The sequence below is a fragment of the Cucurbita pepo genome, chromosome 17, assembly GCF_057944985.1.
Source record: "Cucurbita pepo subsp. pepo isolate OVF chromosome 17, ASM5794498v1, whole genome shotgun sequence".
NCBI lineage: Eukaryota > Viridiplantae > Streptophyta > Magnoliopsida > Cucurbitales > Cucurbitaceae > Cucurbita > Cucurbita pepo.
Window position 1 is genome coordinate 10415444 of NC_141814.1, and position 26134 is coordinate 10441577.

General features: G+C 37.5%; 1 protein-coding gene across 1 annotated transcript; it reads left to right on the forward strand.

Moving 5' to 3' along the window:
* Nucleotides 1–18430: 18430 nt before the first annotated feature.
* Nucleotides 18431–19522, forward strand: LOC147787643 (uncharacterized). The gene has a single exon (XM_087119229.1). The coding sequence runs from the start codon at nt 18431–18433 to the stop codon at nt 19520–19522; it is 1092 nt and encodes a 363-aa protein (XP_086975355.1).
* The last annotated feature ends 6612 nt before the right edge of the window (nt 19523–26134 follow it).

Below are 26134 nucleotides of genomic sequence, written 5' to 3' on the forward strand. Positions count from 1 at the left end.
TTACACGATTTTTTTAGAACGTGCTTCAAACATCCCGGATTGGGGTTCCCAATTTAGGGGTTCAATTTTAACCACTTTTTTACTTTTTTATACACTCCGTTTATTCGAAATTCTATTCTAAATCATCATGCCAAATCACGAAAACTTGGACAGTTACTCGATTTTTTTAGAACGTGCTTCAAACGTCCCGGATTAGGGTTTCCAATTTAAGAATTCGATTTTAAGCAGTTTTTTACTGTTTATACACTCCGTTTGTTCGACATTCTATTCTAAATCATCATGCCTAATCATTCCTCCACAAAAGTTTCGAAAAAAGCGGACAGTTACTCGATTTATTTAGAACGTGCTTCAAACGTCACGGATTGGGGTTTCCAATTTACGGTTTCATTTTTCAGCACTTTTTTTACTGTTTTATACACTTTGTTTGTTCGACATTCTATTCTAAATCATCATGCCTAATCATTCCACACAAAAGTTTCGAAAAAAGCGGACAGTTACTCGATTTTTTTAGAACGTGCTTCAAACGTCACGAATTGGGGTTTCCAATTTACGGTTTCATTTTTCAGCACTTTTTTACTGTTTTATACACTTTGTTTGTTCGAGATTCTATTCTAAATCATCATGCCTAATCATTCCCCACAAAAGTATAGAAAAACATGGACAGTTACTCGGTTTTTCTAGAACGTGCTTCAAACGTCCCGAATTCGGGTTTCCAATTTAGGGTTTTGATTGTAAGCACTATTTTACTTTTTTAGACACTCAGTTTTTTCGACATTCTATTCTAAATCATGATGCCTCATCATTCCCCACAAAAGTTTCAAAAAACGTGGACAGTTACTGTTGGATTTTATGTCCTAAAACTCATAGTTTGTAAACAAAAACATATTCTATTCTTAATAAAGTTATTATTGTTGTTTATTCAGTAAAGATTTTCATTGAATAAAGTGAACTTTATGATCATTAATCTAAATCCAATAAACTAAGAACACTCTGGCTATAGTATGATTACTTGAACTATATGTAGAGACATAAGAGTGGATCAAGTTCAAGTATATAGTCAAAATGATCTATAGTATAAGGATAAGGCTGAGAACCTTATTCTAGGGACACTATGGATGCGGCCCACTTTTGTATATGATATAAACAATGTGATCACTAAATTGTACATGTGGAGACATGTGAGTGGGGGCGTCCTATGCAATGAGTATTGCATAAGATCGGACCATGAAGAAAACCACTCTCACTTTATAATGTCGTTTACTGTTGGGTCTGATTTTCTTTTCATTCGATAACCTAGGTAACTCGATTTTAATCCTGAGCTAACCATGAACTCCTGTTTATTCGAAATTATCCTTAGATTTGCATGGGTGAGAGTGGCTCTAGTTCGCCGACTCAATAGGCCTCCCATTTCAAGGGTAAGATTGGGAAGATGGAATTCACTCCTACCCACTTTTAGGGATAGAAGAGAGGTAGTTCCCTTAAGCACTGACTCCAGGTCTTGAACAAGGGGCCCCACCCTCTCATTGGCCTGAGAGGGATTCAGTTTACTGGTTGAACCACAAACCAATTGTTCATTAGAGGATCAGTGAGACATAAGAAACAAGAAGTAACTTCAGGGGTAAAACGGTAAATTGACTCAGCTCTAGTTACGAACAACCTGTGAAGGATCAACTTACTAATCATGGTTATATCAACTGGATAGAAATATATCTATAGTGAGGGGAGTGCAACTACTAGGCTATAGTGGAGTGGCCTAGTAGTTAACGAATGTTGGTTAACAAGATTAATGAGTTTAACCAGTTAATCTTGGATCGTTGGAGCCCATGATCTATAGGTCCATTAGGTCCCTCTACTAGCTCATATCAGACTAAACCATAGAACAGTGTGACGAGTGAGTTCGAAGTGTTCGAATTCAAATTAGGGAATATGCGCTACATATATACGATATATTTAACCGCATTTTTGTTTTATTTTGTTTTATTTACGAATTAAACAAAAAGAGAGAATCTGAGATATTTAAATAAGATTTAAATATCTTAATCAATTATGTGTCGGAATTGATTGGGATTGGCATTTGAATTAATATTAAATGATTAATTAAAGTTTAATTAATCATTTAATATTACTTTAATTTGAAATTAATTGTTGAATTAAAATGAAGAAAGTCAAAATGTTGACTTCATTTAATGGAAAAATTCATGTCAGTGGGATTTTGAGGTGTCAAAATTTTGTTTAACCAAACTTGCATGCTTGCCAAATAAACCCCACAAGTTTGAGTGGAATTTTGAGTGTCAAAATTTGGTTAACTCAAACATACATGCTTGCCACATAATCCCAAACATTTTATTGGAATTTTGAGTGTCAAAATTTGGTGATCTCAAATTTGCATGAACATGCAAACATGACTCTATAAATAGAGTGATCATGGTACATGAAAGGTGTGGTGAAAAACCTTGAGAAAAACCTCTCACAAACACTCTCTTCATATATACAAAATCCCTCACAAGTTTAGTCACTCACCAGATTCCACAATTCCGTTCTAAGGCCGGAGGATAGTGGAGAAGACACTAGTGGTGGTTCGAAACTGGTTCGTGAGGAAAAAGGAATTTAAACTACAAAAGGTTAGTATTCAAACTCATTAAGTTTTAATACTTATGAACATGCTAGTTATTTACTATAATTGATGTTCTAAAATTGCCTAAGATCCAAATTGCTTCCGCATGTGTTATATTAACACCATCAGTTACTTGGTTTTTTTAGAACGTGCTTCAAACATCCCGAATGGGGGTTTCCAATTTAGGGATTCGATTTTAAGCACTTTTTTATGGTTTTATTGTCACGACCCAATTTTCGAAGCTTCGAAAAATCGAATCGTGACTAAAAAAGACGAAAGCACAACCAATCCCTCAAAGCAATGAATGCGGCTATTATGGGGGTCATGTGGATGAGGGGCCAGAAGTAGCTCAGGGCATAGGGGGCAGGGGTTTCTCCATTAGAAAGAAGGCCCAATCTCAATTGGCTGGAACTTCGGCAGATTCCCACGCGTTACGCACCCGTTCGCAACTTTGTTCTCAACTAAAACAAACGAAATTTAAAAGAAGATAAAATAGGAGATGAAAATTTGATAAAATTTAAAACAAGAAAAAGGAGTCATCCACACCAAAATTAATATAAAATTAAAATCAAATATTTCAAACAGGAAATACAATTATGAAGAAAAATACAAAAACTTTAAAAGACCGACAAGGGACTGACGCTCCGGAACGACCCCCTCTGTGACCGCACAGTTCTCGAATGCTCCTCCACCTCGACCGGTACCTGAAAAAAAGAGTAAAAAGGAATGAGTATAAAAATTATACTTAGTAAGCCACCTACTTGTAGGCTCTTATCACATCAAAATTTTGACAAACTTCCACGGTCTTATTCTTTGGCTCTAGGACACCTAGTCCAGGTCTTAACTCCTTGGGGCATGCCCCTTGGGCTTCTTTGGTTCTTCGTCCTTTCATTTAAACCCTAAGAGTTCCCTTATGCCAACCTGTGTTTGACTGGTGCGCTGTGAGTAGCTACCTCGGCATGGCTATGAAACTACCTGGTGGCTTACCTAGGAGGTGAGCTGCAACCCCCTAGTCCCATGGTAATCCCCCTTTGTTCGGGGAGGGCTACCTCCCCATTCCCATCCAGCTAAATGGTTCCTTACAACGTGGGTTTCCCGTTTCCCATGCTAAAACGAATTTAGAGCAATCGAGTCCTGATCAAGAACCCCTGGTCTCCCACTGTAACCCCCGAAGAAAGAGAAATGGAAAAAGAAAAAAGAAAAAAAAATAGGAAAAGTCAGGACAGGGGAAAATATGTAAGTTTGCCCCTCAACCACTAAAGGGGTCCAAATGAAACCTATCCAGTGTCCTGCAAAAGAGAAATAGTGAGAGAAAGGGGTAGAGAGAACCTAGAGAAAGGAGAAAGGATGAACCGCCGGAAGACTCACCAAAAACTACGGTCGGAGTCTATTCCAGTGAAGATCATGATGCAAGGAGGTGAAGATCATGATGCAAGGAGCCTTTCTTGGAAGGGAAAAGAGAATGTGGGTGGCCGGAGTCCCATTTTTCATCAAGAAATCGAAAAACCCGCAAGGTAAGGATCTTGAACGTTTTCTCAGATCTACGGTTTGTTTTTGTGAATCAAGATCTGAAATCTTGATATATTCATCTAGGAACAACTCTACACATGATCTGTGAAGAAGTTTGGCCGAGATCTCAACCTGAAGGCAGAGATCCGAGAATCGTCCGAGAACGGTGAGTGAACTTCCAATGCTCTTAACTCGTCCAGTAGTCAAGCAAAAAATTACAAAAAAAGTACTAGGACATAGCGCGTAACACGATCTAGAACTTTGCCGAAGAAATCATATCGATCCGAACTACGAATCAAAAGATATGAAAATCGGAAAGTGGACGCTGTGTTACGGATTGCAGAAGACAGGAAAAAAAAAACAGTCGGCTGGCGAGCGGCGGTGGGCGGCGTGACAAGCGCCGGACACGTGTCGACCGTCGGCTGGAGCAACGCAGCTCCAGTGAGGCGACGACACTTGTCGCCTACAAAAAAGAAAAAAAAACAACCCAAGCCAAACCGCAAACGCGAGCCGAGCCGAGCCGAACCGGACCGGCCAACCCGCGTCTGCCCAGGAGCTGCCGCGCGTGGCAGGCGCGCGCGTGTCCCGCGATTGGCGCACTTCCACGCGCGTGGCCAGTGCACTGTCGGCGCGTGAAGGCGCGTGAAATGGCCGTTTTGGCCCGGTTGCTCTCTGATTGCCCGATTTTTGTCCTGGTTCCAGTTCTAATACTGTTTTTACGTGAATAGGGACCTAATATAAAGAAATCAGTACTTTTGGACACCTCACGGACAAAGAAACGCTAGCAAAAAGGCACGCGTCAACCAGGTAAGTCACCACCCGGTATTTAGGATGAAATACTTGTAGGATTCACTTGGATTGCATGCATGCTAGTGGTTTTGCTTCAGATTAGCTCTCCATGTAAATTATTAGTCAGATTAATTGATATGATTGTATTGGGTGAATTACATGAGTGTTGCTGTATGCTTTAAGCTTCCGCCGTATGTATGCATGCGTTTAATTTATGTTGGAATTGTGTATGCCGTGTTCCGGGTGCCTGATGGGCGAATTCGCCCCATTGAGCGCGAACTTCGTGCTCTGGGTGCTTGATGGAGGTCATCGCCCCGTTGAGCCGGTATGACTAGTTTGCATGAATTATATATTATGATGTTAGAAGACATTTGCATGCACACTCTTTTAATTGTTAGGGCCCATTTCCATGATAAGCATAGGGGATTACTGTTAGGAGCGATATGTCGCTCTAGCCAGACTTAAGTTTCCCCTAGGAACTTAGCGGTTTACCACGGCAACAAGGTACCTCGGAGTGTTCATAGATTGCTAGCATGAAAATGGTATCTACAACTTCGTTGGAGGACCAAGGGTCCCTAATCAGTCCTTACTGCGCTTAGCCATTTCGCATGGGAAATGTGTCCCCACATCGTACAGCCCATTAGCTGCATGGGAACGGGTTGGGTCGCGCCCCCCATATGGGGACTATATGGGCGTAGGGGTATTCAGCACACCCCTAGGCTTGATACCATGTAGTCCCAGATAGCCATGTAAAGGTAGCACCTCATAGAGAGATACCGACCATATTAGCTTGGCGTAAGGAACCTCTAGGCGTTTAATGAAAGGACGATGAACCGGTGCAACCCAAGGGGCAAGCTCCAAGGGACTAAGATTAGAATCAGATGTCCTAGAACCGAATTAGGAAACCGTGGCAACCTGTTAAATTAAAATGCGAAGAGAAACTACTAGTAGGTGGTTTACTGAGTATAATTTTTATACTCATTCCTTTCTACTTTTTTTGTTAGGTGCCGGTCGAGGTGGAGGAGCGTTCGAGAGTTGTGCGGTTACAGAGGGGGTCGTTCTGGAGCGTCAGTCCCTTGTCGGTCTTTTAGAGTCTTTTGTATTTTTCTTCATAATTGTATTTCGCGTTGGAAATATTTGATTTTAATTTTGTATTTTTAATTTCTTTTTATTAATTTGAAACAAAACTTTTCTCTATTTTGTTTTAATTAAATGGTATTTTTACCTTTTTACTTCACTTTTTATTTCTTTTTGTTTGTTTTCGATTTGATCTTTTTAGTCACGATTCGGTTTTTCGAAGCCTAAAAAATCGAGTCGTGACACACACGAAGACATTAGCACCAATCACACACAAGTAACCTAAGGGTACTCTAGAGGTAGTACGTTTACCATTGTAGTTTCTTATGCTCCAAGGGAAGGTTAGATCTATGCTTAGTGACTCGACGCTCTAACAAAAAATCCCTAGACTTTATCATAAATGTGGGTCATCGAAATTAACTGAGTATGCACACATCTATCATCCAGCATCATCATACATAATTCATGCAAAGTAAACATACATGCTCAACGGAACGATAACATCCATCAACTCCCGGAGCACAGAGTTCACAAGTTTCCATTTTTCTTTCGGCATGAATTAAACATATACATGTAAAGCGGAAGCTTAAAACCTAATAGCAACACTCAGATAATTCTCATAATATTTCACATAATACATTCATACTCTTAACAATCAAATTACTTACCTTCAATCATGGAAAGCCACCACCTAAGGTAATTAAACTAGCATAAATGCAAAACCAAGCGACTCCTACAAGTATTTCTTCCTAAAGTTCCGTGTGGTGACTTACCTGATTGATGCGTGTTCTTCAGCGCTTCTACACCAATATCATGTCTACAAATACTGGTTTTCTCTATTTAAGTCCTATTTAATATAAAAATAGGGTTAGAGTTGGAATTGGGAGGAAATTCAGGAAAACAGAGGTCGAATCGGCAGAAAACAGCACCTCACGCGCATGCACGCGCTCACACGCGCCTGGGAAAGTATTACATGCGCGCGTACGGACGCACATGAGGGAAGGAAGACACACGCTGAGGTATTGCCACGTGGCACCCGCAGGACGGTCAGCCGAGATCGAGGTCGTCGGTTCGAAACTAGAAGGACATGCTGGAAATCCGAATTCTTTTACGCTGACGCGTGGCAACGCGAAGCCGGTCGGTGATCCGGGTTGTGCGCGGGTCACCGGGTCGCAGACTCAAGTAGCGGCTGTCGGCGTTTGAATCCTACCCAACGTGAAGTATTTCGTTGAATTTCTCTTCCAATACACGCAAGACACGTGTCGACCACTCCGGCGACGCGCGGCCCTCTCTTTGCCTGACACGCGTCCCTCCGTCGTTCGTCTTTTTCCTCACATCTCTATGATTTTGCAGAAAACCGATTATTTTTTATTTTCTTTGCATTTTCGTATTTCTTTCTATATGATTCTGATAAATATGATTCCTTAAAGAGATTTGTAGACCTCATACTCATCTGGTATTTTTTCTTGTAATGTATTTCTAACCACAGTGGTGATATACTCAGTCTAAAGTTGACCAGAGATATCAATACTCACATCATTGATCGAAAGCTGCAACTCCTATTTTCGATCCCAATCAATCAAGGCTCCCTTCACAAATTATGACCGCAATCTTTTCTAGATTAACATACTAAAATTTCGGAATCTAACTCTCAATATTTCTAACAAATCTGAAGAAAATTCGAAAACAACTCTTCAAGAACTTACCTACGGATTTTCTTCGTTCCTTGACGGTTTTGGACGATTTGAGAGTCAAGAATGTTCTCCTTTTGTTCTGTTAAAATTTCGTGAAGAAGGCTCGGCCGAAACCGGACTCCTCATGGCCGGAGCGGCGGTTACCTCCCTCTATCTCTCTCTAGAACTTTCTTCATCTCCCTTTTTTCTTTTTTCTTTTTTTTTTTCTTTTTTTTCTTCTTAATTATCTACTACTAACCTCAATTCTGAGTGTTTAAGGGGAGGGAGGGTATAATTTTCCATCATTTTTCTTTTATATTTTTCTTAAGTTCTTCTTTTATTTCTACTCAATTTTTTCTTTTTCCTCACCTCGAACTTTGGTCTCTAAGACCTTCAATAAAATCTCCAGAGTTTGGCTTTAAAGGTAAAATTAGACTTTAAGCTTTCTATTGAGGGTCGGGTCTTACATTTATACCCTCCATTTCTTCGACATTCTATTCTAAATCATCATGCCTAATTGTGAATGTTTGATTAATCCACCACACCTTAGGTGTGAAAGTTATCTTATTTATAATCAAATAAATTACAAGGATATGGAAATAGTAATAAATGGAAATAACAATAAATGGAAAGATAACTATGGTAACAAGGCAAATATCTAATATTTGCCTTATAATAAAATACAAATATAATATATATGGTGAACTATAATTTATTACTAAATATCCTTAACACTAATCATTCGCCACAAAAGTTTTGAAAAACGAGAACAGTTACTCGATTTTTTTAGAACGTGCTTCAAACGTCACGGATTGGGGTTTCCAATTTAGGGATTCAATTTTAAGCACTTTTTTACTGTTTTATACACTCCGTTTCTTTGACATTCTATTCTAAATCATCATGCCTAATCATTCCCCTCAAAAGTTTCGAAAAACATGGATAGTTACGAGGTTTTTTTAGAATGTGCTTCAAATGTCCCAGATTAGGGTTTCCACTTTAGGGTTTCGAGTTTAAGTACTTTTTTACTTTTTTAGACACTCAGTTTGTTCGACATTCTATTCTAAATCATCATGCCTAATCATTCCCCCACAAAAGTTTCAAAAACATGCACAGCTACTCGGTTTTTTTACAACGTGCTTCAAACGTCCCAAATTAGGGTTTCCAATTTAGGGTTTCGATATTAAGCATTTTTTTACTGTTTTAGACACTCTGTTTCTTCGACATTCTATTCTAAATCATCATGCCTAATCATTCCGAACAAAAGTTTTGAAAAACATGGACAGTTACTCGATTTTTTTAGAACGTGCTTCAAACGTCCAAAATGAGGGTTTCCAATTTAAGGTTTCGATTTTAAGCACTCTTTTACTGTTTTATACACTCTGTTTCTTCGACATTCTATTCTAAATCATCATGCCTAATCATTCCGAACAAAAGTTTCGAAAAACATGGACAGTTACTCAGTTTTTTTAGAACGTGCTTCAAACGTCCGAAATTAGGGTTTCCAATTTAAGGTTTCGATTTTAAGCACTCTTTTACTGTTTTATACACTCCGTTTCTTCGACATTCTATTCTAAATCATCATGCCTAATCATTCCGAACAAAAGTTTCCAAAAACATGGAAAGTTACTTGGTTTTTTAGAACGTGCTACGAACGTCCCGGTTTAGGGTTTCGATTTTAAGCACTTTTTTACTGTTTTATACACACTGTGTTGTTAGGTTATGGAGCCTGATGCTTATTTATAGCTTGGTCAACGGTTATGTCCGGTAAAGCTATATTTGGTAAAGCTATATCCGGTAAAGTATATATGGTAAATAGCTATATATAGTAGATGGTTAAATCGGGTAAAACTATATATAGTAAATTGAACTATATATATATCCCGTCCGGTAGAGCTTTGAGATGAACTTTCTATTCTCTGTACTCTCTCTTGTTGTACATACCTGAAGTCATCAATAAAGAAAAAATCCTTTTAGCCAGAGTTCTCCTTGCAATTTTTCTCTATCCCATTCTTTGTGTTCATCTAGATCGAGCGTGTGCGTTGTTGTGCGATCCTAACAACTAGTATCAGAGCTAACAATTGGTATCGATCCTAACAACTGGTATTAGAGCGGCAGGATTCACCACGATCTGTGAAGATGGAAAGTTCAAAGATTGGAATTGAGAAGTTCGATGGATTCGATTTCGGTTTCTGGAAGATGCAGATTGTAGATTATCTGTACCAGAAAGATCTTCACGAACCTCTGTTGGGGTGAAGCCGGATACCATGACCACGAAACAGTGGAAGCTCAAGGATCGACAAGCCTTAGGGATGATCCGGTTGACACTATCCAAAAACGTGGCGTTTAACATCATCAAGGAGAAGACAACGTCAGATCTGATGAAGGCACTGTCGAATATGTACGAAAAACCGTCGGCTATGAACAAGGTGTATTTGATGCGTAGATTTTTCAATCTACAGATGTCTGAAGGTGGACCTATTGCTGATCATATAAATGTATTCAATATGATCATAAGTCAACTGAGTTCGGTGGAAATTAATTTCGAAGATGAAATTAAAGCGTTGATTTGGATGTCATCCTTACCCGAGTCATGGGATACTGTTGTTGCCGCAATCAGCAGTTCCCGAGGATCTGATAAACTGAAGTTTGGTGAAATTCGAGATGTAGTTCTCAGCGAAAGTATCGCAAACGAGAAACTGGAGATTCATCAGGCAATGCTCTCAGTGTTGATCGAAGGGGAAGAAGTAAACCGAAGGGCCTAAACAAAGGGTGATCAAAATCAAAGAACAGAGAAAAATCTCCAAATAGACCAAACGTAACGTGTTGGAATTGTGGAGAAAAAGGTCACTTTCGGACAGGTTGTACAAGACCAAAGAGGAAGGAGAATCACAAATCTAGAGATGATGATGATTCTATAAATTCAGCAGAAGACATTGGGGATGCTCTAATCCTCAGCGCGGACAGTTCGATTGAATCCTGGATTTTGGATTCAGGTGCATCTTTTCATTCGTCTCCAAATAAAGATTTGTTCTGGAATTTCAAGTCTGGAAATTTCGAGAAGGTGTATCTTGCCAACAACAAAGATTTGGAGATTAAAGGAAAAGGAGATGTCTGCATAAAAACTCCGGCAGAAAATCAGTGGACATTAAAGGATGTCAGATATATTTCTGCACTCAAAAGGAACCTAATCTCTATTGGTCAGTTGGATAGCACAGGTTATGCAACAAAGTTTGGGAAGGGTTCGTGGAAGATTATGAAGGGTGCTACGGTGGTAGCACGTGGCTCAAAATATGGAACCCTATACACCACTGCAGGGTGTATGAACATAGCTGCTGTTGCTGAGAATGCTTCAAATTCAAGTCTACGGCACAATAGACTTGAACTTATGAGCGTGAAAGGAATGAAGAGGCTGGCTGCGAAAGGAGTTTTAGAAGGTCTGAAATCTATTGATGTGGGTCGTTGTGAGACCTACGTTATGAGCAAGCAGAAATGAGTTAGCTCCACAAGGACTGCCAGAGAATGGAAGAAAGTGCAGTTGGAAATGGAACCAGATGTGGAGCAACGTTCCAAGACCACGAAACAAGTGGGAGTTGAGCTTGAGTTGCAGGGAAACTCACCTAGTGATGTTGTAGCAGATACTCAAGAAATTCCTGAGACTAGTGCTGAGGAACCAGATGTGGAGCAAGGTTCCAAGACAACAAAGCAAGTGGGAGTTGAGGTTGAGCTGCGGAGAAAATCACCAAGTGATCTTGTAGCAGATACTCAATAAACTCCTGAAGTTGTTGCGGAGGAATCAGCAGTGGAGCAAGTGACACCTGAACTGGTGTTGAGAAGATCATCCTGTACTATCAGAGTACCAGATATGCATGTACCTTCATTACACTATCTGTTGCTGATGAAAGGGAACCACAACCCTTTGATGAGGCCCTACAGTTGGATGATACAACCAAGTGGGAGCAAGTCATGGATGATGAGACGTCTAGGCTTCAAAAATGCGTTGTACTGAGGCTGAGTACGTGGCAATAGTTGAAGCTGAAAAGAAGACGATATGGATGACTGACTATCTGGAAGAATGGGCAAGAAGTAGCACGAAGATATTCTTTACAGAGATAGTCAGAGTGTCAAACAGTTGGCGAAGGAACCCGGTCTATCATTTCAAGAAAAAACACAGAAGACGATACCATTTCACTTGCAGGTTAGTGAAAGATGGTGATGTGTTTGGAGAAGATAGAGGGTGCGAAGAATCCAGCAAACATGTTGACAAAATGTGTTGATGTTGGAATATTGAGGTTGTGCAAAGCCTCAATTGATATGGTGCCATGAAGACCATGAAGATGCTCATGGTCGTTTGAGAATGAAATTCTTGGTTGACTAGATCAGTCTCCAAGTGGGAGAATTGTTAGGTTATGGAGCCTGATGCTTATTTATAGCTTGGTCAACGGTTATATCCGGTAAAGCTATATTTGGTAAAGCTATATCCAGTAAAGCTATATATGGTAAATAGCTATATATAGTAGATGGTTAAATCGGGTAAAACTATATATAGTAAATAGCTATATATAGTAGATGGTTAAATATGGTAAAGCTATATATAGTAAATTGAACTATATATATATCCCGTCCGGTAGAGCTTTGAGATGAACTTTCTATTCTCTGTACTCTCTCTTGTTGTACATACCTGAAGTCATCAATAAAGAAAAAATTCTTTTAGCCAGAGTTCTCCTTGCAATTTTTCTCTATCCCATTCTTTCTGTTCATTTAGATCGAGCGTGCATTGTTGTGCGATCCTAACAACTGGTATCGATCCTAACATGTGTTAGATAAATCCCTACCTTAATGTGATCCCTAACTTTTAGTTAACCATTTCTTGTTAGGTAACTATTTTTACGTTAAACCCACACAATTGAAGAAGTGGGAAATACACGTAGAGTGGATGAGCGTTAGTTAAGTTGTCATTTACTTTTCTATTTTAGGATAATTTGTTAATTAAATATCGCAACTAAATCAGAAATCAAATCATCGAGTCTTCAGCCAATCTCTCCCTCTCTCCTTTTACTTTCCGCTTTTTCTTGGAAGAAATTTTCTTCGGCCGTTTGTTTTTTGTCTACGTTTTCCTCCCAATTGCCAGAGTCAACAAGTGGTATCAGAGCAAGGTTGAAGCAATCGGTGGTATATCATTACAGAAGAGTCAATCTTATCAATAGTCAAGTGGTTAGAGCGTAGACCTAACAACACACAGGTCTCAGGATCGAGTAGAAGAAAATGCAAAGCGCGAAAATACACACATCGTGGGGTCCATCTCGGGCAGGCTCACTCACTCCTCCACGCCGCCATCATGTGCCAGCATCTCCATCACCACCACAAAGAGGTCGACGCCACAAAGTGATCAGGGAGACGACAACTGCCACCGTTCAGTACCTGATGCTGACAAGGTCCAACTACAACGAGTGGTGAGCCTTGATGATGCGCGTCAACCTACAGGCGCAAGGGTTATGACACGCTCTCGAGCCCAGAGGAAGGAGAAATGATCGAGTACCGGGAGGATCAGCTGGCATTCGCCGCCATAGGAGATCCCGCTTTAAGGACGGTGAATCCGTCGATGGTTTCAATTCGGATCACAGGGCTCGCCAACAGCATAAGCACTCTCGGTGGCAGCATCAGTGAGAAGATGCTGCAGCATCCCCGATCACCTCGAGCAAGTCGCGATTTTAATCGAGACATTGCTTGACGTGAACGACCTAACGGTGGAAGAGGTGACCGGAAGACTGCGTAACGTCGAGCAGCGGAAGAAAAATACCGCTTCAGTTGTGAGGAGGGTTGTCTACTCCTCACTGAGGAGGAATGGCTTGCACACCTAAAGCTCCGTGACGACACCGGCGAGAGCAATGGGCCACCTCCAGCCGCAAAGGCGGTAAGATAAGAGTCCATGGAAATTTTGCGGGCGCATGCACGGGAAAGAGGCGGATCAAAAGAGAGCTCACCTGAGTAAGAATTGCTGGAGCAAGCTCAGGAACAAGGAGACGGCCGAGAAGGCCCATGTGGCTCAATCCGAGGAGTGCGAGCAACAAGAACACCAGCGATAGGTCCTCGACACGAGGGCATCAAACCATATGATCGGGGACAAGTCTGCGTTCTCTGAGCTTGACTCGGGGATTCATGGGACAGTGAAATTTGGCGACGGCTCCATCGTCGAGATTGAAGGGTGCGGCACCATCCTGTTCGTCGGCAAGGGAGGCAAGCACCACAAGCTGACTGGCGTTTACTTCATCCCGAGGCTCAAGGCTAACATTGTGAGCCTGGGTCAACTCGATGAGGTCGGCTGCCACATTTTCATCGAGCGCGGGCTACTTAGGATCCGCGATGATCGAACGATGGCTGCTCACGCTAGTTCGGTGCACGGCAAACCGCCTTTACATCCTAGAAATGGAGATAGAGCAACCAGTCAGCCTCTCGGCCAGGACGGAAGAGGTATCTTGGAGGTGGCACGCAAGGTACGAGCACCTAAACTTTCCTGCTCTAAAAAAATTACACAAGGAGGAGATGGTGCATGGTTTGCCGACAATCAAAGGCGTGAACAAGTTATGCGACGGGTGCCTCATCGGCAAATAGAGGCACACCCCCTTTCCGTCTCAGGCATCCTACCGCGTCGGTGAGCATTGAAGCTCGTGCACGGCGATATCTACGGGCCCATCAAGCCGGCGACCCCAGGCGGTAAGACCCTCTTCCTCCTGCTGGTCGATGACAAAAGCCGCTTCATGTGGCTGATCCTGCTGCAAGCAAAACGTGAAGCGGCAGAGGCGGTTAAGCGCATTCAAGCGCGAGCGGAGGCCGAATGCGGGAAGAATATGCGAGTGTTGCGAACAGACCGAGGCGGAGAATTCACCTCGACAAGTTTTGATAAGTACTGCGATGAGTTCGGCATACAACGACACCTAACGGCGCCCTACTCCCCCCAATAGAACGGAGTGATGAAGCACCAAAATCAGACCATCGTCGGCACAGCAAGGTCATTACTGATGCAGCCGAGATGCCCGAGAGGTTCTGGGGAGAGGCGGTAATGACGACCGTCTACCTCCTCAATCGATCGCCAACGCGAAGCCTCGACGGGAAGACACCACACGAGGCCTAGTACAACAAGAAGCCAGCGGTAGTCATCTCCGAGTGTTCGGCTGCATCGCATACATGAAGGACGCGCGTCCCCACCACGCCAAGCTCGATCCCAGGGGGCTGAAGGTCGTCTTCATCGGCTATGAACCCGAAAGAAAGGCAGACAAGTTCTATGATCCTGTAGAGGGGTGAGCTCACATGTCGCGTGACGTCATCTTTGACGAGACCAGCTTTTGGTAGTGGAACGACGTAACCAAGGCAGATCAAAACCCAAATCAATTCACAGTGGAGTACCTCGTCACCGAGCCAGGGAAGGAGGAGCACAACATCGGGAATCGTCACCGCCGCCAGCAGCTGCAACCCCTAAACTAGTGGAGTTCGCAACACCACGTACTGCAGATTCGACGCTAGATGCCGATCACGATGATGATCTGGTGGCCAGGTACCGAAGGATGGAAGACCTTCTGGGAAGAGGTGAACCACCTGGACTGGTGACACGCCAGCTCGAACAAGAGGTGGAGTCTGGAGGACATACCGCCAGGGACACCGAGCCATAGGGCTCAAATCGGAGTTCAAACAAAATAAGGTAGATATACGATAGGGCTTTAGGAGGAGATTGTTAGATAAATCCCTACCTGAATGTGATCCCTAACTTTTAGTTAACAATTTTTTGTTAGGTAACTATTTTTACATTAAACCCACACAATTGAAGAAGTGGGAAATACACGTAGAGTGGATGAGCGTTAATTAAGTTGCCAGTTACTTTTCTATTTTAGGATAATTTGTTATTTTAATATCGCAACTGAATCAGAAATCAAATCATCGAGTCTTCAGCCAATCTCTCCCTCTCTCCTTTTACTTTCCGCTTTTTCTTCGAAGAAATTTTCTTCAGCCGTTTGTTTTTCGTCGACATTTTCCTCAAAATTGCCAGAGTCAACACACTGTTTCTTCGACTTTCTATTCTAAATCATCATGCGTAATCATTCTCCAAAGAAGTTTCTAAAAATATGGACAGTTACTCGGTTTTTTTAGAACGTGCTTCGAACGTCCCGGTTTGGGGTTTCCAATTTAGGGTTACGATTTAAAGCACTTTTTTACTGGAAACCCCAATCTGGAACGTTTGAAGCACGTTCTAAAAAATCGAGTAACTATCCACGTTTTTTGAAACATCTGTGGGGAATTATTAGGCATGATAATTTAGAATAGAATGTCGTAGAAACTGAGTGTCTAAAACAGTAAAAAAGTGCTTTAAATCGAAACCCTAAATTGGAAACCCCAATCCAGAACATTTGAAGCACGTTCTAAAAAAACCGAGTAACTGTCCACGTTTTTTGAAACTTTCGTGGGAAATGATTAGGCATGATGATTTAGAATATAATGTCGAACAAACAGAGTGTATAAAAAAGCAAAAAAATGCTTAAAATCGAATCCCTAGTTTGGAAACCCTAATCCAGGACGTTTGAAGCACGTGCTAAAAAAACTAAGTAACGTTCAATGTTTTTCAAAAATTTTGTGGGGAATGATTAGGCATGATGATTTAGAATAGAATGTTGAAGAAACGGAGTGTATAAAACAGTAAAAAAAAAAAAGTGCTTAAAATAGAAACCCTATTTTGGAAACCCCAATCCGGGTCGTTTGAAGCACGTTCTAAAAAAACCGTGTAACTATCCACGTTTTTCAAAACTTTTGTGGGGAATGATTAGGCATAAAGTTTTAGAATAGAATGTCGAAGAAACTGAGTGTCTAAAACAATAAAAAAAGTGCTTAAATCAGAACCCTATTTTGGAAACCCCAATCCGGGACTAATGAAGCACGTTTTTTGATACTTTTATGGGGAATGATTAGGCGTGATGATTTAAAATAGAATGTCGAAGAAATGGAGTGTATAAAACAATAAAAAAAAAAGTGCTTAAAATCGAAACCCTATGTTGGAAATTCAAATCCGGGACATTTGGAGCACGTTAAAAAAGAATCGTGTAACTGTCCACGTTTTTCAAAAATTTTGTGAGAAATTATTAGGCATGATAATTTAGAATAGAATGGTGAAGAAACAGATCTTATAAAACAGTCAAAAAGTGCTTAATATAGAATAACAAAATTGGAAAGCCTAATCTGGGACGTTTGAAGCACGTTCAAAAAAAACCGAGTGACGGTCCATATTTTTCGAAAATTTTGTGGGGAATGATTAGGCATGATGATTTAGAATAGAATGTCGAAGAAACTGAGTGTCTAAACTTTGGCTTCTTGGCCCTTGATCTCACTTTAATTAATTTCAATCAATTAATTGATTGATGTTTAGATGATAACAAACCTACTTTTAATTATTAACTATTTTGAGTATTTTGAACTGTCCACAGCATAAGGTCGGGAATAACGATTACAACGACTTTTCAATTACTCAAATCAAAGCTAAAACGAAGAAATTAGAGTCGAGACAACATACCCGACGTGATGATGTGGCAGCAAAATCAAAATGATGGACAAATCAAGATATATCAAAGTAAGACATTTATAATTTTGGAAAAGTAACAAATGGTGGAGTTTTTCTTATTATTATATTTCTAAATAAAATTATTTTTACAAAATATAAATTTGAATCTAACGTTACTTACATCGATTTTTATATTTTAAAAGTTTGGTAGTTACTCACATAATTTTTATTATTATTATATTATTATATTTATAATAAACTTTGAATTTTCATTTGACCGTTACTCACATAACTTTTTTTTATTATTATATTATAAATTTTAAATAAATGAATTTGAAAAATTTTCTTATTTATTTACTTTTAATCTCCACCTTCCATTATTCCTAACACAATCCAATTGTCAATATTAATTCCTACATTTTTTCCATTTTTCTCCACTATATAAACTCATCTTCCCCCACATTTTAAAATACACAACTTACATACATTTTCCAATCCTCATTTGTTCAAAGTCTCCATTGTTTGTTGCTCTCTACCTTTATTTCTCTTCATCTTATCCTTGAGAGGGATTATTATTATATTGTGAGAAAATAGTTATGAGTGTCCCAAATTGTAAATCTACTCTTTGAGAGAGTTGTGGTTTGCTATTATCAAACTCAAATATTTGTATCGGTTTGATCCTGCGCCGTGGAAAGGATTGAGTTTGCTTTTGAACTCGTAAAAAGAGCGATGTAGCGGTTTGGATCTGATCCGTGGAAAGAGTCGAGAAAGTTCTTTATTCAAATTTCCAAGAGGCGCTTGGGGAGTGGAGTAGGTCGAGTTTGACCGAACCACTATAAAACTACGGTGTCATTTTCTCTAACTCTTTCCTATTTAATTTCAAAATTATTATTGTGATTTATTGCATGTTCTACTTTATTATTGTTTTGACTTGAATTATTTTGGTCTAGTAACTATCATCTTTACTTATTTGTAAAAAGTTTCATAAAACTTAATCACGTTTAAACACTTTTATCGTTAAAACCCTATTCACCCCCCCCCCCCCTCTAGGGTTGCCATACCGATCCAACAATTGGTATCAAAGCGAGTTGCTCTTATAGATTTTTTATATAAACTTTATTGTTCGAGCTTATGGCCAACGTACGTGTTTAAAATGGTTTTAGTGAAGGACAATCAACCTCTAGACCCCCTTATTTTGATAGAACAAATTATACATGTTGGAAAGCTAGAATGAAAATTTATTTGCCAGTTGATTATCAATTGTGGTTAAATGTTAGTAATGGTTCTTACGTTCCAATAAAAATTGTTAATAATGTTGAGGTGCCTAAATTAGAAGAGGAATTTGATGAGCATGATATGAAAAAATGTTCTTTGAATGCTAGTGCTATCAATTGTCTTTATTGTGCCTTAAGTAATGATGAATTTAATAGAGTATGTATGTGTTCTTTGGCATATGAAATTTGGAAAACTCTTGAAGTAACTCGTGAGGGAACAAATCAAGTTAAAGAAACAAAAATGAGCATGTTAGTTCATAATTATGAACTATTTAAAATGGAGGAAAATGAACCTATTGGTGATATGTTTACTAGATTTACTAATATTCTAAATGCTTTGAAAAATCTTGGAAAAGTATATTCTACTTCCAAAAATGTAAGAAAAATTCTTAGGTCTCTGCCTAAAAGTTGGGACGCAAAAGTGACGGCGATTCAAGAAGCAAAGGATCTCACAAAGCTTCCTTTGGATGAACTCGTTGGTTCTCTCATGACACATGAGATTACCATGAAGGGGCACATGGAAGAAGAATCCAAAAAGAAGAAAAGTATAGCCCTAAAGTCCATCAAAGTTGACTCTAAAGATGAGAACGTCCTTGATGAAGATGATGTCGCCTACTTCACACGTAAGTGTAAAAATTTTATTAAAAGAAAGAAACAATTCAAGAAACATTTCACCAATCAAAAAGAGTCAAAAGGTGAAAAGAGCAAAAACGATGAGGTAATATGTTATGAATGTAAAAAGCCGGGTCATATAAGAACGGATTGTCCTCTCCTCAAATCATCTAATAAATCCAAGAAGAAAGCAATGAAGGCTACTTGGGATGATAGTGATGAAAGTGCAAGTGGAAGTGATGAAGAAGTAGCAAATTTTTGCTACATGGCTCATAGTGACAAAGAGGATGAACAAGAAGATGAGGTAACTCTTGAATCTCTTTCTTATCATGAATTATTTAAACTTGTTGATGAGATGACAATTGATTTAGAAAAACTTATTTCAAAGTATGTTGTGCTTAAAAAGAAATATAAGACGAAAATAAGTCTTTATTAAATGTAATTTCTTGCTTAAAAGAGAAGGATCATAGTATTGTTAAAATTGATGTACCTTGTGAAAAGTATGTATTTGATTGTGATGAGGAAATGCATTAATTGATAAAGTAAGTCTTTTGAGCATGATTGTTGTGAAAAAGATAAATTAATTAAATTACTCAAAGAAAATGAATCAAATAATTTGCAAGAACTTGGTAGGGTTAGGGAGTCTATTAAAAGGTTAACAATAGGTGCTCAAAAATTAGATAAAATACTTGAAGGAGGTAAGTCATATGGTGATAAAGGAGGATTAGGCTATATTGATGAATGTTCTACACCTTAAGTTCTAAAACAATATTTGTTAAAGCATCCCCTATCATGTCTAAATCTAACACATGTAAATTTGTATCTAAGTATGATAAATCTAGATTTGTGCCTATATATGATTATTGTGGTGTTGAAGGTCATATTAGACTTAACTGCTTTAAATTGAAAAATTCTCAAAATATTCATTTAGGAATAAAAGTTTCTCAAAATACAAAATTTAACAATGTTTTAAAAAATAATTTTTCGAATTAAAATAGAATACACAAATTTAGTCCAAGAAATAAATTCTTGTATAATGTTGTTTGTTTCTCGTGTGGTAAGTTTGGACATAAATATTATTCTTGTTACTTATCCAAATACAATGTTTTTAATATGAATGCAAACATGAAATGGATTCCTAAATTTGTAAAGACTAACTCTCTAGGACCCAAACAAGTATGGATACCAAAAGGTCAATTTTGAATATCTTTGTTTTTAGGTTTGTTTGAAAGCCTCTAAGAAAGATAAGTAGTACTTGGAGAGTGGTTGCTCAAGACACATGATGGGTAATCCATCCAAGTTTGTGAATCTTTCCAAGAAGAATGGTGGCTTAGTAATCTGGTGATAACAAGAAGGGTAAAATAATTGGTAAAGGTACTATAGGTAATAACTCTTGTACTCTCATTGAAAATGTATTGTTAGTTGGTTTAAAGCATGACTTACTTAGCCTTAGTCAATTATGTGATAAAGATTTTAGAGTTGTATTTGATAAGAATAATTGCATAATTGAAAATGCTAGTGATAGGAAAGTTTTGTTTGTAGGAAATAGAGATGATAATGTGTATACTATTGATTTGAATGATTGTCCTACAAATAATAAATGTCTTTCGGTTTTGCTTGATAACTCTTGGCTATGGCATAGAAGACTGGACAGCTGGTATGTAGTTGATTTCAAATATTTCAAAAAATTCATTAGTTAGAGGTCTTCCTCAACTTAAATTTGAAAAAGATAAAATTTGTGATTCTTGTCAAATGGGCAAGGAAACTAAGTTTCTTCCGAATCTAAAAATATGATTTCTACTACTAGGCCTCTTCAACTACTCCATATGGACCTTCTAAAATAGCTAGTTATGGAGGAAATTATTATGCTTGTGTGATAGTTGATGATTTTTCAAGATTTACTTGGGTTTTGATGATAAAACATAAAAGATGTTTTGAAAAGATTTGCTAGTTTTATAAAAAGAGTTAGAATGAAAAATGGTTTTTAATTACTAAAATTAGGAGTGACCATATGGGAGAATGGGAGAATTTGATAGTGTTGCCTTTGAAAAAATTTGTGAAGATAATGGTTTTTCTCATGACTTCTCTCCAAGGACTCCTCAACAAAACGGGTGGTTGAAAGGAAAAATCACACTTTACAAGAATTTTCTAGATCAATGTTAAATGAGTATGATTTACCTAAATATTTTTTGGCGGAAGCCGTTAATACCGCTTGTTATATTTTAAATAGAGTTTTAATTAGACCTTCATTAGATAAAACTAGTTATGAAATTTGGCATAACAAAATTCTAAATGTTGGGTATTTTAAAGTTTTTGGTTGCAAATGTTTTATTTTGAACAACAAAGAAAACTTTGGAAAAATTGATTAAAAAACGGATATTGGTATTTTTCTTGGTTATTCATCTACTAGTATTCAATAAGAGAACTTTAGTTATGGAGGAATCTATGCATGTGGTATTTGATGAATCTTGCAATAATATTTCTAATGAATCTATTTGTAGTGATGATTTAGAAAGAAATTTTGGAGATTTACTTGACAAAGGCAAAGAAATTGGTTAAGTAAAGAAAGGTGAGCTTAAAGGAGGAAGGTTCTTCATCAATGACAAAAGAATGGAGGTATGCCTTATCTCATCTCGAACAAGGTGTGAAAACTCGTTCTTCTATTAATTTATTTAATAATCTTGCTTTTGTTTCTCAAATTGAACCAAAAGGTCTTAAGGATGCCGAAAATGATGAGTTTTGGATTTTAGCTATGCAAGAAGAACTAAATCAATTTGAAAGGAACAAAGTTTGGGAATTAGTCCCTAGGCCATCTAATTTCTATTATTGGAACCAAATGGGTTTTTAGAAATAAAATGGATGAAAATGGGAATATCATTAGAAATAAAGCTAGGCTTGTAGCTCAAAGTTATTGTCAAGAAGAAGACATAGATTATGAAGAAACTTTTGCACCGGTTGCTAGATTAGAAGCTATTAGAATGTTACTTGCTTTTGCTTGTTACAAAAATTTTGTATTGTATCAAATGGATGTGAAAAGTGCATTTTTGAATGGTTATATTATGGAGGAAGTTTATGTAGAACAACCTCCCGGATTTGAAAATGTAGAATTTCCTCATCATGTCTATAAGTTGAAAAATGCTCTTTATGGCTTAAAACAAGCTCCAAGATACGATAGACTTAGTAATTTTCTTATCGGGAATGATTTTAAAATGGATAAACTCGACACTACACTCTTTATTAAGATTAAAGAAAATGATATGCTATTAGTGCAAATATATATGGATGATATCATATTTGGTTCTATTAATCCTTCCTTATGTGAAGAATTTTCTAAATATATGCATAGGGAGTTTGAGATGAGTATGATGGGAGAACTTAGTTTCTTTCTTGGACTTCAAATCAAACAACTCAATGATGGTATCTTCATCAATCAAGAGAAATACACTAAAGATTTGCTAAAAATGTTCAAGTTCAATAGAGGTAAGATTGCAAGAACTCCCATGAGCACATCCACTAAGCTTGATAAGGATGAAAAAGGTAAAAGTGTGGATATTAAAGCTTATCGAGGTATGATTGGATCTTTACTTTACTTGACCGCTAGTAGACCCGATATTATGTTTAGTGTATGTCTTTGTGCTAGGTTTCAATCTTGTCCTAAGGAATCTCATTTACATGCCGTTAAAAGAATATTTAAATATTTGCTTGGAACTATTGATTTAGGATTATGGTATCCTAGACATGTTGAATTTAAATTGATAGGATATTCGGATGCGGATTTTGCCGGAAGCTTACTTGATCGTAAAAGTACTAGTGGAACTTGTCAATTTCTTGGTAGTTCCTTAGTTTCTTGGTTTAGTAAAAAGCAAAATTCGGTTGCCTTATCTACTACCGAAGCGGAATATATTGCGGTTGCTAGTTGTTGTGCTCAAATTCTTTGGATGAAACAAACTCTTTGTGATTTTGGATTAAAGTTTGATAGTGTGCCTATATTTTGTGATAATACAAGTGCTATTAATTTAACCAAAAATCCTACTCGATCATTTTAGAACTAAACATATTGACATTAGACATCATTTTATTAGAGAACAGGTGCAAAATGAACATATTATTCTTGAACTTGGTATTATTCGTGGTGACATATCTTAAATTTTATAATCTTGTTTATAATTTTTGAATGCATGTTCTTAGGGGGAACTATTATGTCATTCTTAAATTATTCTTCGATTGTTCTTTTTGATGATTACAAAGGAGAAGAAAATTAAGAAAAATATGCTCTCAGTTTGTTGTTTTATAATTTATGAATCATGAGGCATTAATATAGGGGGAGAATATGCTCTTGAATGAAATTTATGATAATATATTAATGTATTGATATTATTACATGGATGGTGTATTACCTTGGTTTTTATGAATTTTTCTTGAAATGGTTTGTCAATCATAAAAAAGGGGAAGATTGTTGGCTTTTTGGCCCATGATCTCACTTTAATTAATTTCAATCAATTAATTGATTGATGTTTTGATGATAACAAACCTACTTTTAATTATTAACTATTTTGAGTATTTTGAACTGTCCATAGTATAAGGTCGGAAATAACGATTACAACGACTTTTCAATTACTCAAATCAGAGCTAAAACGAAGAAATTAGAGTCGAGACAACATACCCGACATGATGTGGCAGCAAAATCAAAATGATGGACAAATCAAAATATATCAAAGTATAACATTTATAATTTTGGTAGAGTAACAAATGGTGGAGTTTTTCTTATTATTATATTTCTAAATAAAATTATTTTTACAAAATATAAATTTGAATCTAACCGTTACTTACATCGATTTTTATATTTTAAAATTTTGGTAGTTACTCACATAATTATTATTATTATTATATTATTATATTTATAATAAACTTTGAATTTTCGTTACCCACATAACTTTTTATTATTATTATATTATATTATTATTATATTAAAAATTTTAAATAAATGAATTTGGAAAATTTTCTTATTTATTTACTCTTAATCTCCACCTTCCATTATTCTTAACACAATCCAATGGTCAATATTAATTCCTACATTTTGCCATTTTTCTCCACTATATAAACTCATCTTCCCCACATTTTAAAAGACAACTTACCTACATTCTTCAATCCTCATTTGTTCAAAGTCTCCATGGTTTGTTGCTCTGGTTTGTTGCTCTCTCCAAGCTTACAAGTTTATTTCTCTTCATCTTATTCTTGAGAGGGATTATTATTATATTGTGAGAAAATAGTTGTGAGTGTCCCAAATTGTAAATCTACTCTTTGAGAGAGTTATGGTGTGCTATTATCAAACTCAAATATTTGTATCGGTTTGATCCTCCGTCGTGGAAAGGATTGAGTTTGCTTTTGAACTCGTAAAAAGAGCGGTGTAGCGGTTTGGCTCTGATCCGTGGAAAGAGTCGAGAAAGTTCTTTATTCAAATTCCCAAATGCGCTTGGGGAGTGGAGTAGGTCGAGTTTGACCGAACCACTATAAAACTACGGCGTCATTTTCTCTAACTCTTTCCTATTTAATTTCAAAATTATTATTGTGATTTATTGCATGTTCTACTTGATTATTGTTTTGACTTCAATTATTTTGTTCTAGTAATTATCATCTTCTACTTATTTGTAAAAAGTTTCATCATTAGAAAAATTAATAACGTTTAAACACTTTTATTGTTAAAACCCTATTCACCCCCCCCCCCCTCTAGGGTTGCCATACCGATTCGACATAAACAGTAAAAAAGTGCTTAAAATAGAAACCCTAAATTGGAAACCCCAATCCAGGACGTTTGAAGCACGTTCTAAAAAAACCGAGTAACTATCCATGTTTTTCAAAACTTTTGTGGGGAATGATTAGGCATGATGATTTAGAATAGAATGTCGAAGAAACGGAGTGTATAAAATAGTAAAAATGTGCTTAAAATCGAAACCCTATTTTGGAATCCCTAATCCGGGACGTTTGAAGCACGTGCTAAAAAAACTCACTAACGTTCGATGTTTTTCAAAACTTTTGTGGGGATATATTAGGCATGATGATTTAGAATAGAATGTTGAAGAAACTGAGTGTCTAAAACAATAAAAAAGTGCTTAGAATCGAAACCCTAAATTGGAAACCCCAATCCAGAACGTTTGAAGCACGTTCTAAAAAACCAAGTAACTGTCCACATTTTTTGAAACTTTTATGGGGAATGATTAGGCATGATGATTTAGAATAGAATGTCGAAGAAACTAAGTGTCTAAAATAGTAAAAAAAAAATCCTTAAAATCGAAACCCTAAATTGGAAACCCCAATCCAGGACGTTTGAAGCACGTTATAAAAAAAACCTAGTAACTGTCCATGTTTTTCAAAAATTTTGTGGGGAATGATTATGCATGATGATTTAGAATATAATGTCGAACAAACGGAGTGTATAAAACAGTAAAAAAGTGCTTAAAACCTATACCCTATTTTGGAAACCCTAATCAAGGACGTTTGAGGCACGTGCTAAAAATACTGAGTAACGTTCGATTTTTTTCGAAACTTTTGTGGGGAATGATTAGGCATGATGATTTAGAATAAAATGTTGAAGAAACGGAGTGTAAAATAGTAAAAAAATGCTTAACATCGAAACCCTAAATTGGAAATTCTAATTCGGGCTTGGAGATCAAGCAATTCAACACGGCTTTCTGACAGATGCCTACTATAATGTGATGTTATGTGGCACTCATAGTTGGGGATGCAAGGAGATCCTCAATTTGCTGGATCTAATCCACTATGTCCTCTATCAGGGTTGTCAATGACATAGGGTTCCTGACGTACTAGAGTTATAACATTTGAATTTCTCTGACATTCTACGTTCTCGAAACGGATCCTATCAAATATTTCACATTTTCTATGATCAGGTATTCTGGGAATCCTCCTTAATAGATGAAATATTCATATTATGTCAATGCCAATTGAATCAATTTTATTAGCTATGAATTCAAACTTTTTGGCATTTCTCGTTTCTTCAGATGATATGATGGGTCAATTATTTGCTTCATTG

What these genes read in the sequence shown, in the direction of transcription:
- LOC147787643 (XM_087119229.1), top strand. Translation starts at nt 18,431, where the DNA reads ATGAAAATTTATTTGCCAGTTGATTATCAATTGTGGTTAAATGTTAGT.